The sequence below is a fragment of the Nyctereutes procyonoides genome, unplaced genomic scaffold (assembly GCF_905146905.1).
Source record: "Nyctereutes procyonoides isolate TBG_1078 unplaced genomic scaffold, NYPRO_anot_genome, whole genome shotgun sequence".
Lineage (NCBI taxonomy): Eukaryota > Metazoa > Chordata > Mammalia > Carnivora > Canidae > Nyctereutes > Nyctereutes procyonoides.
Window position 1 is genome coordinate 9,215,543 of NW_026575135.1, and position 13,431 is coordinate 9,228,973.

Sequence of the window (13,431 nt, forward strand, 5' to 3'; positions counted from 1 at the left end):
TCACTCAGCATGGGGATATGATTGCAAACATCTAGGATGACTCACAAGTCCCCAGAAAGAAATGAGCTCAGACTTGTATTTTCAACTTCATTTCCTCCCAGTAAAAGAGACTATCCTGCCTGTCAGATCTAGGGCACAGGTGCTTGTGGGGTTCCAGCTGTGACCCACACACCAAGAGCTGGTCCCTGGTCCTTTCATCTCTTTTTCTGAAGGCTGTAGGGGTGGGAAAATGCAATGACATGAATCTTCAGATCGTCAGCCTGGCTCAGACATGAGAAATACCCCTGTCGGCGAAACAAGTCTGAAAAATTTCCAAATATTATTCCTTAAAGGTCAGGGTGTCGGATGATACTGGGTCATTCCCTATGAACAGGACTAGAAGGTGAAAACTCTAGAAGAAAGAGCTCTGCTTCTCTAGGGGAAGCAGAGTTGAAGACCAAAACAAGCAAAAAAAAAAAAAGAAAAAAAACTTAGTTAAAACAGACAATGAAAATCATGGCAAGTAGCGATTCCCCCACCAAGATCTTTTCATTAAATGCATTTCCACCAACATGGTGGGTCACACTGTGCAACGATTATGCACCCCTCACCACCACCACCAAACAGAAAGGAAAAAGGAAACAAAACATTTTTATGGACTTGCAATGTCATTGTCACCTGATACACTTTGTTTTTTGAAATCACAGCAGCTGACTGTTGGAAACTAATTCCCGAAGTCAGAGTTTCTAAGTGAGACTTTAATTTTAATGCAGTAAATATGAAAACACACCAACTAGGAACAGAAAGAGATTTTATAATGCATGTTCTGGCATTTATTTCAGGGTCCCGGTAGCTGTAGAAGAGCAACCTCATGAGTAATTCTGTAAGGTTTTCTAGGCCTTTTCTTAAAACATAACAGTAACTATAATAACAAAGAAACAGTGACTCTTCTGGGGAGCCTTGTGCGTACTGGGCACTGTTCTAACTTATTGATGAGGTTGGTACTATCTTATCCCCATTTTACTCGCAAGGAAACTGGGGTGTGCAGAGGTGAAATAAGTTCAGTCACACAGTTAGCAAGCAGGGGAGTCAGGATTTGCAGTGTAGATGGAAACCCAGAGAAGTGACTGTCACATTGAGGCACCTAATTTCTCTTGACTATTTTTTTTTCAATAGAAGGTATGAATTTATACTTGAGAAGTAAAGACAGACTGGGAATACCTGTGAGGTCAGATACATACAAGTTTTGGGAAACCTTTGAGGTTTACATTGAAAGTCATGAGAAATAAAGCATCATTATATGAAATACAGGAAGTATCCTTTGGTGCTTGAATGGCTTGTCTGGCACACTCCCCACCACTGCCCCTATTTCTCCACCCCTTAAGGAGTAGCTTATTCATAAAAATCAAATGGATCTGAAATGCCAATCTCCTGGGGAGAAGGAACAGCAAGTCACTATGGCTAGTAAGAGACATAGTCATATCCTGCCTGGACTCCAGCAGTCACAGGGGACATCCTGCTCCCACGCCTGGCTTTGATTAGCTCATATTTCTTACCAGAGGTAGAGCAGAGATCTTATAAGAATTAGGTCCCTTGATTCATCTTCTCTTTGTCAGCTCAAGATTATAACCTTTTTTTTTTTTTTTTAACATGCTGGAGTCTGAGTTTTCGGAAGCCGCTCTCCTAACTTGGAGCTTGGAGTAGCCACATATGGCAGTCAAGGGTAAGCAGCAAGGACACCACGTGGTGTCCCCAGAAAAGCCAGAGCACCACTGGGAGGCAACCCAGACATTCTGGATACATCAGAAGACCAGCACAAAGAGCAATGACAGCAGACCCTGCGTACAGATGGGAATTAAACTGGTGGAAATGCAGTGCCTTTTCCACAGTTCTACTTTGCCCAAAAGCCATACCCCTAGCCTTTGCATGGAAGATAGACTGGAGTCCCTGTCTTCTTGGGGGCAAGGCCGACAGGTGTAATCATGGCAGCTGTTCTTTTCAAACCCTGGAGAATGTCCAAAAGAACTTTGAATTCTGTTAATTTGAAAAGTCCTGCTTTCATCACATACATTCACCCCTTGCCAAACACCACCTTCAGTCTAGCCTTTTCTTGACCATTCCTTCTCAAATGGCATGCATTTTTTTAAAAAATGAACATATTTGGGGTGCCTGGGTGGCTCAGTCGGTTAAGGGTCTGACTCTTGATTTCAGCTCAGGTCATGATCTCAGGGTTGTGAGATCAAGTCCCATGCCGGGCTCTGTGCTCAGCATAGAGTCAGCTTGAGATTCTCTCTCTCTCCTCCTCCCCACTTGTGTGCTCTCTCTAAATAAACAAATATAAAAATCTTTTTTTAAAAAAAATGAACATATTTTCTGGGTTCAGATGAAGCAAGACACAGGGGAACTTCTGATCCAAGGCAGAAGGATCAACACTGAGCAAAATAACAGCAGGAAGCAGCCACGGTGCTCAGTGACCACCAGGAAATGTTGGCTTTGGCTTCACTCTACCAAACATGTTCAGTTAATGGAATAGACACTTATTTCTGCTGTCCTCAAATTAAGAAATTGATTCCTTGTTCGAGTACCCAGTTCTTCCAAAGATTTCAGGGAATGGCCCATTTCTGGAATGAAGGAGTGTGTTTTCTTCTGGGGAATGAACCTTCAGAGAGAACTGATGGGAGCCATCAGGCTAGACAGCAGACACCGACTATGCTCCTCCCCTCCGCCCTCTGTTCAGGTCTTTGGACAGCACCACCAATTTTGCCTACTGCAATTTGGAGCACTGGAATTAAGTTCTGGAACCAATCTGGGGCACTAGGGCAGCACTGTCTCGTGGCCTCTGAGAACAAATTCATCCGCCCAGACCACAGTGAGCAGAGGACTTCAGAGCCATAGTGGTTCCAAACAGCAGAGGGCAGGAAGGACCCAAGGCAATGCAGGGGTCAGGCCTGAGACTGGGAGAAGCTCAGTCACTGTCAGTTGGAGAGGGGAGCTGTTACTACACACTTTGTCAACCTGCAGGGCAGGGGCACGGGTTTAGCAGAGGACGAGAAAAGGTAGAGGAAGAATAAGGACTTTGGAAACAAATGAGCCTGGGTTTGAACCTGGCTTTGCCACTTCCTGGCTGAGTGATCTCAGGCAGGTTACTTCATCTCTTTTAGGACTCTGATATTACTTCTTTGAAAAGGGAGTATCATTGTAGGTCAACAATCTCTCAAGTCCAGTTTCAAAATCCAACCCAAGCTCAGAAAACCAAGTCATAACTTATTTGGCAACAACACCTGACAAGACCCCGCATGAGGCCCTTCTTAGTCTTTATTTATCCTACTTAATGTAAGTAACTCTTCCTAAGTTTTATAGCAGAGATCTAATTTGATGGTAGGGGGTTGTTCCAGACCCTACCAAGGGGTGGAAGGAAATGGAAGTATATGCCTTGCATTGCTTTTCTAAATAATAGTTTATATACTTTATGGCTTTTCTGAAATCAGAAAAACTCTGAATATATCTGGCCTTGTGGACTTGGATACTTTGTATTTACATCTTAAACACTATTGGGAGGATTAAATGAACAAATGAAAAATGAGAAAATGTGTGTGAAATAACTAGTAGAGTACAAGGTTTAAGGTCTTGGTCACCTGTAGCTACTGTGATTAGGCTGGTATCACCAGAGAATGTTCAGGAAATATGGTAGTAGACACAACGCTCTGCAAGCTGCTCCACACTAAGCTTTAGTACTTTCACGTGGCCAGCTGGGCTCCTGTAGCTTGTATAACCTGTGCTGCCTTCCCTGTGAGGGAAGTGCTGTATACCCCCAGAAGGAGAGCCCTCTCTCACCTGGGCCTGTCACAGAATCCTTCCACCAGTTGCTAACATAAGGTCTTCTACTGTGGACCAATGAAGGCATCTCAAGTGAGATTTGGCCTTCTCCAGCTCTAATTTCACATGGGATAAGCCACCAAGCTCTCCTTCATGAATATTGTGCTGCTAATCAATACTTTTTTTCTAAAAAAAAAAAAAAAATACTTTTTTTCTGTCCAGGACTTTTATTTATGATTTTTCAAGATAAGAGTAAAAAAAAAAAAGACCCAGTCACTAATCTTTATAATAACATAATGGTCATCTAATGGGTAATCTTTTTTAAAAACTTTATTTAAATTAATTTGCCAACATATAGTAGAAGACCCAGTGCTCATCTCATCATATGTCCTCCTTAATGCCTGTCACCCAGTTACGCCATGCCCCCACCCACCTCTCCTTCTGCAACCCTTTGCTTGCTTCACAGAATTAGGAGTCTCTCATGGTTTGTCTTCCTTTCTAATTTTTCCCCAGTTTCCCCACTTCCCTTATGGTCCCTTTCACTATTTCTTATATTCCACATATGAGTGAGACCATTTAATTGTCTTTCTCTGATTGACTTCTTTCACTCAGCATAATACCCTCCAGTTCCATCCACATCGATGTAAATGGTAGATGTTCATCCTTTCTGATGGCTGAGTAATATTCCATTCTATATACATAGACCACATCTTCTTTATCCATTCATCTGTTGAAGGACATCATGGCTCCTTCCACAGTTTGGCAATTGTGGACATTGCCACTGTGAACACCGGGGTGCAGGTGTCCCATCATTTCACTACATCTGGATCTTTGGGATAAATACTCAGTAATGCAATTGCTGGGCCATAGGGTAGCTCTATTTTTAACTTTCTGAGGCACCTCCACACTGTTTTCCAGAGTGGCTACACCAGCTTGCATTCCCACCAACAGTGCAAGAGGGTTCCCTCGTGGGTAATCTTAATTCAAACTGAGGGTAGGAGTTGAAACTCCTTGGAAATTTTATCTTTATAAGATATATAACTATCACATCTTTCCACCTATTAAAAGACATGAACTCCAAGTTAGGGAACTCAATATCCACACCTTCTCCTTTACCACTTCCCCCAAATCTCCCACTGGGCAAATTCTCTGACTTGGTAGATCAGTGCAACATCTGGCACGAAAACGGAAACTATTTTTAAAAACAAAAGTAAGCATCACCTAACTAACTGGGTTTCTCTGTCATGCCCAGAACTTGGAAGTGAAACCAGGATATCTAATAATAGACAACAGGCACTAAAATGAGTACCGTCTGTTGACAGCCCGAATGTGAAAGGATGTTTGAAAAGATCCAAAACGTAACTTTGATAAAATGTTTGGGTTTTCCTCCCAAATGTGAACCTCAAGGGTGTTTCCAGCAGTGCTGCAGGTAGCGCGTTCAGATTAGGCTAGTGGCCCTGCTGGAATGCTTCCCTTCCTCTCTACTTTTGAGTATTATCAACAGAAGGGACACACATGTTCACTCTCGGAAATATGGCCTCTCACAGGACACACGGCCTTTGTCAAAATGGCACCAGGCCTTTAGAAGTTCTTGTACACAGAAAGAGCTCAAGAAAAGCTGGTGGGATGGAGTCATTAAAGCAGGAAGACTTTTACTCCATCAATTCATGGATGAAGGCAGCTTTTGATGGTCTGGCTCCAAACCAACTTACTTTCATTTTGTTTCAAATTTCTTCCTTTAGCCTACCCTGACTTTATTTAAGTAAACCAAGTTCTCTCTTCCTTTTGGGCCTCCTCAGGTGCCCTTCCTTCTCACTGGAACAAGTGCCCCTCCACCCTAGGAACCCAACCTCTCCTTCAGTTCAAAGCACAGATGGTGGTTTCCTAAGAAAGGAAGACTTCCCTTAGACTCCCAATAAGGTGATCTTTCTTGATCTGTGCTCCTATAGGTTTTCATGCTTCTCTGTCATGAAATTGTCATCTTTGATACTGTTTCTCTCATTGTTCCCTGATTGCAGGGACTGCATCTGCCTTGCTCACCTCTCTATGAGCAAAAGTCACACAGACCCCATTTAAGTGAAACTTCTTCCTTTAAAATCACCTAAGGGCCAACAGGATACAATTTCCAAAAGAATTTTCCTAATAACTTGCTTTTGAGAATAACCATGTCCTCTTAAAAATATCTTCTCCATCTTTGAAAGGCAAGGAAACTAAATGGAAAAACAAGTTATCTCTTCAACACCTGGGGAATGGTTGGGGAGAATTCGCAGATTTGTTTTTCCCTAGGACATCTTGGCCCTCAGTGAATTCTACTTCCCTTAGGGTTCAGGGTCCTAGCATGTTCCCAGCATGACTTCCGCCAGAGGAGAAGTTAAAAATCATATTTTTCATCACCTAATATTCAATCCTCAAGCTGAGTCATGCAACCAATCAGCTGAATCACCTCTCTGGTGGGACGTATGGAGTATTACAGGAAGAATTTAGCATCATCTCCATTCACAAAACCAAATTTGGAGCAAGCAGTTCCAACCCTGGCTATGAATCGTCCAGGTTAGCTGTTCAGAACAATGTGTCTGCCTCCTCCCTAATCATGAACTTGGAGGCTGGCTAGCCAAGCAATACTCCAAACATTTCCAAGCATGGATAGAGAGAGAATTACATCTTGTGTTCAGTTTTTTTTTCAATCCATGTTGTAATTCTGGGAAGCCCTGCCACTGACTTCAAAAGTTCTAGAGATAAAGATGAAGGAATGAGGTGCACATGTGTCCTTACCACAACTGTGTTCAGTGCAACAATGAGATCATTGCAGTACACAGACTTGCATGGATGAATTACCATGCAGAAAGGACATTAGCATTAGCATGGAGGGAAGTGCTAGGAAAATCAGGCCTGGGCTGCTGGGATGCTGAGGGCAAACTAAGAACCCTGTCTTATTTTAAGCCCAGTGGGAAAGCCCTGGGAGACCACAACAGGTCTGGGAATAGGAGAAAGTGTTGAAATGTTCGATTTGTATGGACAGGCTAGAAATAAAGGGGGGGAATGATATGGTGGGAGATTCAACTAAGAGGTAAAGAAAACTGAAAATACCTACTGAGCACATGCACTTTATGGAAGGTTCTATAATGAAATAATGTAAAAGGAGAGTTAGGTACATAGAGCTAGCTCTAACTGATAGGAGGGCCATGGTGTTCTATCTTCCAAGTGAACAGAAGTTGCTGAGATGCCTGAAGAAGTTTGCTCCGCGAGACTTTGAGTTCTTATGCAGGCCCTTTAGAGTCATTTGCATGTGAAGTAGGCTTCTCAGATTGGGCTGAATTTGAGTGGTATGAAAATTATTTCTAGGATACTATATAGAATGCCCACTGGCATCTCTGTGTCAAGCTAGCCCACAAGAATTTCAAGTGAATCTGATAACTAAGGATCTTTGGAAAAAGCCAACCAGTCTCTATTAAGCACACATACACATACAAATGCCCTTGAAATTTTTCTTTGCCTCACTCAGCTGGCCACTGCCCTGTGACCTACAGGAATTAAAAACTATAACAAGAAAGTCACCATGCTTTTCCTCTTTCTCTTCTCTTTCTTTCCTTCATGAACAATTTAGTCCAAAAGTCAGTGGGGAGGGGCTCAACAAGATAGCGCTGCAGTGGGGGTGAGAGGAATCACAGTGGCCCAGAGTGGTGTGGGGGAGCCACAGCAGGGTGGGTGGGGAAGAGCGGTGATCTAGCACATGGTACTGGGGCCCAAGTTGGAGAAGGAAAATAGGAGATTGGTTATGTAAGGTGAGGAAGGAATTGATCAAATAATAAACACACTGAGGATAGTGAGAAACAGGGATCTTGTCAAGAAGGAGGTTACAAATATGGAGAGAATATGAACCCTCTGGTATTAGATTTGAAAGTACCAAGAATTGAAAATATCAAGAGAATATGAACCCGCTGGTATTAGACTTGAAAGTATCAAGAATTGGAAGTATCAAGGTGAGCTCATGGTTTTCAAGACAGATAGGCATGTAAGTAGGTGGATCAACAGACAGATAGACAGGATGCGTGTATATTCTCTAATTCGGCTTGTTGAAAGTGTCTTGGAGCAGTGACAATCCAGTAACAATGAGCACACCAAGCACCCGGAGTTTGGTTTCTAAATTCTATTCTCCTCTAACAGGAATTAGTGCTATTTGAAGAAATGGTTGATTTCGGGGTTAGGAAAGTGTAAGATGAGACTGGAACACCTTATGGTGTCCTAAAAGACTTGCTGAGCGAATAATGAGGACATGTCAAAAAGACACCAAAGTTAGCTTGAAAAGGCTCCCATAAGCTATGTCTAAACAAACTAAGAATAAAAATAATGGAAATGGATTCTAACCCACTGAATATAATAGCAATCCAAAAGACCACAGTGACATAAATCGATACGTGAATAGATCTGAGGTATGATGAGGAATGGAATAAATATTACATAGTGCCAAAGTAACTCCCCACAGAATATTTATTAATTACAAAGGACACAGTAATTTTACTGTAGAAGCCTGTCAGACCCCCCTGGAACAAGTGATCAAAATTAATATCGTGAAAAAAGTCAGTATCTGTCCCTGTAAGGGACACCTGATTGGATATAGTGAGAAGAATATGGCATTATTTTTGTGGTATTCCCATCAAAGATGCATAACTAAATGTACTCATGTGAAAGCATAGACAAACCCAAGCTGAGGGACATTCTACAAAACTGAGCATGATGGGGCCTCATGTTGGCAACTTACTCTCAAATGGTTCAGAATAAAAGATATTTGTACCAGGGAACTTTTCTTTAGGTTAAGATTATTTCAAAATCTAAAAATTAATAATTGAAAGAGTTACCTTGAGTCACTGTAGATATGATGGAAGCCAAGTGTCAACATGGGATTAAGATCTGGATAAACTAAGTAAAATGCCAGCAATTATATGTTAGGTAATGCTTTTTTGGATGGTCTCCAGTGAAAGAAGTTATCCCTCAGTCCATTATGAACCAATACTTAAAAAAAAAAAAAAAAAAGACACAAAATTCCACACTTGGATTTGAGGACAATATCAAATTGCAACAAGGATCGTCAGGTGCTTGTTCTCGATGTCTGTACTTATTCTCATTGTGGACCGGTCACAGAGTCCAGGGACTAGCCCAGGCCACACTTTGAGCAGTATTTCTCTACTGTACACGTGGCTCTCCAATTGCCGTCATATCCAAATAGGAAATAAAAACTACAGCAGGTCGCACTGTTACCCATAATGGTAGCAACATTAATTACCACCATAATTAGCACCAATCATTTATACAAAGCTTTCAAGAAAGGGACTGCCCAGACAATGGGAAGGGACTCAAGACGTGCCTTTAACAGAATAACTGAATTTCTCTCCAAATGCATCATAGGACAACAATGAATGAGACCACCCCTGATTCCAAGGCAACTGCATTGTGATGACTAAAAGGAAGACAAATCCAATCCTACAGAAGGATAAAAACATCTTCTACGGGTCAGTCTGGAACGCCGGGTCAGGACTGTCATTGCTAGAAAGGATCTGGCATTTAGCAGGGGTTAGCAGAGCACATGCCCCAATCAGCTGGGTCTGCTTTAACCACAGATACTAACGGTCAAGCTACGGACGCCCAGCAGTCCACACGTAGGCTCCCCCTGTGAGGGTCTGTGCCACACACGGGCCGCCCCCCTCGGCCAGAGGCAGCCTTTTCATATAAAAGAGAACAATCCTCTACTAAATCAGACCCGGAGCAGAGCCACAAGAAAGAAGCGATTGCACCGTCAGGGAAATGGCACACCAGCCAGGCCCAGGGTCCCTCTAGGGGACACTTTGACTTCCGTTGCCCGTCTCTGGACACTGACCCCTGGTGTCGGTGCCCCCTGACGCGGACTCTAGCCACACGCAGAGGAGGCTCCGCAAAGAGACACGCAGGCTGCAGTCAGCCGATCGCTGCAGCGGCTGTCCCTGGTGCGCACCTCACTCACCTGGAGCGGTTTTGCAGCTGGACGCTCGGGAGGGCAGCGACGGGGCGCTCTTGGCCCTGGGGCTCTGGGTGCTCTGCAAGACTTGTCTCTGCCTCTTCAGCTCCTCTTCCCTTTCCTGGGCTGCTCGGATCTCTTCTTCGATCATGGACAAAGTCCGCTGCTTCCTCGACCTCAGCTTGAAGGGCCCCACCATCACATCGGCCTCCTGGGTGGCCAGGAGCGAGGCCGTGCTCCTGAGCTCGGCGGCCTCCGAGTACTTGCTGAAGTAGCTCCCTTCAGGTCTGGCCTCTTCCATGCTCACGGGGCCGCAGGGCTGCAGCGCGGGCGGCGGCTGGGAGGGCCCCCTGTCCCTGAGCGCCCGGTCTTCAGTGGCCAGAATCTTTGGCAACACCTCCCTTTTCTCCTGAACAGGGGAGGACACCTGGGGTGGTTCAAACATGCTCTGCGGCTTCTCCGAGCCGGGGGCCCCAGTGCCCCCCGCTTCCTCCAGACTTGCTTGGGGTCCCTGTGCTTCGGGCCCACGCTGGCTGGCTTCGGACGCGGCCCTGTCCGCTCGCTCGGCTATGGCTTGCTGAATGGCATTCTGCACCAGGAGACCAGCCTGATATTCCAAGGGGTCATCCACCGATGGCGAATCTCCCAGCGTGGAAGAAGGGGAATAGAAACCATGATCACTAAATGACTTGGAGACGCCTTCCCCTCGGCCCTCCGAAGGGTTGTCCGTCTGCGGAGTCTGGGGCAGAGAAAAATCGGCCAGTGAGTTCTCCTGGAGGGCGTTGGTGGTTTCGTTGGATGCCCCGCTGTCACTGATGTTGTCCATACTGAAGTCATTGGACAGGGTCTCCAGGACAGTGGTGTCCTGGGACCTCACGGACAATTCATCCAAACCAGAGTCCAGCTCCTCTTGGGTCAGGGAGACATTCACTGACCTGGAAAACTGATCCAAGATCCCAGGATCGTCATCCTTGACCACAGTGAGGACGGCCCGGGCACTGGTAAACTCCCCGTCCTCTGCCCACAGTTTGGATAAGGGCCCGCGTTTGGAAGGCTCACTGTAGGGCCCTTCCTTCCCCGGAGGAGCTGTGCTGCCCTGGCTCCCCCCCGAAGACTGGCTCTCCGGGCCACAGCTGGCTTTCTGCCCCTTGGCTGCAGATGCCCCGGGGTCTTCTGGAGGCCCCCCGATGGAAGCTGGTCTCGAGATGGTCAGCGGCTTGTCTGAGCTGACCGACCCCAGGGGCTTGTAGAAGGGCTTGATGGAGAAGAGCCTGGGTGTGCTCTGGCCCTTGGCCACCGTCTGCCTGGAACTCTCCATGAGCTGGAACTGTTTGCGGGCAGCAGAGAAGTCTATCTGTTCGGTGACAATGTCCTCCTTTGCGTGTTCTGTGGCGCCGGCAGGGTCCCGGGGGGCGGCAGGTGCTGCGCATGGCTGGGGCTGGGGTTGGGGCGGCGGCGGCGGCGGCTGCTGCTGCTGCTGCTGCTGCTGCTGCATTAGCAGCTGCTCCTGCTGCGCCCTCTTCTCCTTGCGCTCCTTGTACTTTTTATGCGACTCCAGATGCTCCTCGTCCAGTTGCTCCTCGATGGTCTTCTCCTGGGGAGGGTTCCACCACTTGGCCGCAATGCCAGGGTTCTTTTTCACGGCCTGACTCCGGATGAGCTCCCTCCTCTCCTTCTCCAGCTCCACCATCTCCTCCGACGGCCTCACTTTGCGGACGCAGTACTGCTCTCTCTCGCCCTCGTCGTCCTCAAAGAGCCTGGAGGGCTTCTTGTCCTCGTGGAAGGCGCGCAGCTCAAACTTGGCCTCCTTCTTCAGCGTGGTGAGCATGGGCTCCCCCTCGCGGCCCGTGCTCCCGGGCGCCCGCACCCCGCTGCCCCCACGCCCCGCCAGCGCGTCCCGGGACTGGTCCAGGGCTGGGGCGCGGCCGTTGGCCTCTGTGGCCTCCGCCAGGGCGCCCCCGGGGGGGCCGGTGGTGGCCTCAGTGGGCGGAGGGACCCGTCCAGCTGCTGCACTCCCCGCGGGTTGGGGCGGCCCGGATGCACGGGCAGGGGGGCTGAGGCCGGGCTCCGGGGGTTCTGGGGGCTCTGGGGACTCCAGGGGCTCCGGGGACCACGTGCCGTTGTAAGCCCCGTCCGCCGCCGGGGCGTCGCAGCCACTGGCCTCCAGCACCTCGTCTAGGTAGCGGATCTCTCGGGCCACATCGTTATCCAGAACCTCGGGGCGGTCGGCCGGGAGCCCGTTGTGGGGGGGAGAGTAGAAAGGGGAGGAGCGGTCCATGGAATGTGGGGCGCAGCTGATTCCCGGGACGCTTTTGCTTTTACATTCTGCCAGCGACACCTCAATTTCCATGGCTTGGTGGTCTGGGGGAAGGGCGCTGGGTGCAGGTTCCAGGGGGTCGGCACTGCCGTCGGCTCTCTGGCCCTCTAGCCGGATATCATCCTCGGAGAGCTGGGGGGGCTTCTGGAAGAGAGACAGAGACCACCAAAGTCAGAGTCAGATGCGAAACCTCATGCGGAAGCCAACACGGGGGGGATTACTTGGTAACTCGCTGGAAGGAAAAGTGAACCGATGACGAGTTCCTTGGAACAGAGAGTTCCCTTCTAGTAATTTCTCACACGCTCGTTTTGTTGTGGTGACTCCTACGCAAACCTCTCTAAGTTACAGATTCCCCCTTTTTTTTTTTGTTTGTGGGGTGGTCCCGGAGGGAACTTACAACACATGCTTATCCCGTTTTTAAATTTCAAAGTAACCTAAGATTCAGATCGTTTGAAGATACTGTTCAGAGATCTTCAAAAGGAGAAGAGATTCTATTAGCGATTGTACCAGAGTTTTGGAAGATGTTTTAACAGTAAACTACCACTCCAGAAACATAATAGGACCATTTGTGTGTCTCCAGCTATAATAAGATGGTCCCTTCGCATGAGCAATTCTTCTTGAAAATGTGATTCTCTGCCAGAGGTGATGCAATTCTTCTGGAGGCAAGAAACTTCTTGAAAAATTTTTCCAAAATAAAACACTGGAAAACAGTAGATTCCTCCCAAGGCCCCTTAATGGCTACAGTGCCCCCCATTGTCCTGGCTCTTAATTGAGCATGTGCATTATAAACACCATAACCAAAGCCCCTGACCGCACAGTTCTGTTCTCTGGGACTACATCAAAACAATACTCCTTACTTAAGGAGTGAGTGTTGCTTCGAAAAGTTAGTGGCCAGCAGCTCCATTCCAGTTCCCTAAATGCTCTGTATGTGATAAGCTCCAATCCTGGTGTTAAATAAGAAAAGGCACCTGGTGGCTCAGTGGTTGAGCATCTGCCTTCAGCTCAGGTCGTGATCCCAGGGTCCCTTCATGCTTCTTCCTCTGCCTATGTCTCTGCTTCTCTGTGTGTGTGTGTGTGTGTCTCATGAATAAGTAAACAAAATCTTGAAAGAAAGAAAAGAAAGAAAGAAAGAAGAGAAGAAAGAAAGAAAGAGAAAGATGACATCTTCTTAGTTTCAAAATAAATCCTATCTTTTTCACCAACTACCAATCCCATGTAATTTTGTTATTTGGGATTTGTAAAATTAATTTTCAAATCCTAGGATGATTTTTCTTTTCATACTTAAGGACTCTGGTTTATCTCAGAAAATTCAGTGGTGAATTGTGAGCTT

At 46.7% G+C, this 13,431-nt stretch overlaps 1 protein-coding gene across 8 annotated transcripts in view; it reads right to left on the reverse strand.

Annotated features, from left to right (window-relative positions):
- The window catches only part of PALM2AKAP2 (PALM2 and AKAP2 fusion), a 335,810-nt gene that overhangs the window by 21,611 nt on the left and 300,768 nt on the right, over positions 1–13,431 (reverse strand). For all 8 annotated transcript variants that reach the window (XM_055301737.1, XM_055301734.1, XM_055301736.1 and 5 more), the window contains one exon: positions 9,791–12,245. In XM_055301737.1, the coding sequence (XP_055157712.1) occupies positions 9,791–12,245 (2,455 nt within the window). The remainder of the gene's footprint in view (positions 1–9,790; positions 12,246–13,431) is intronic.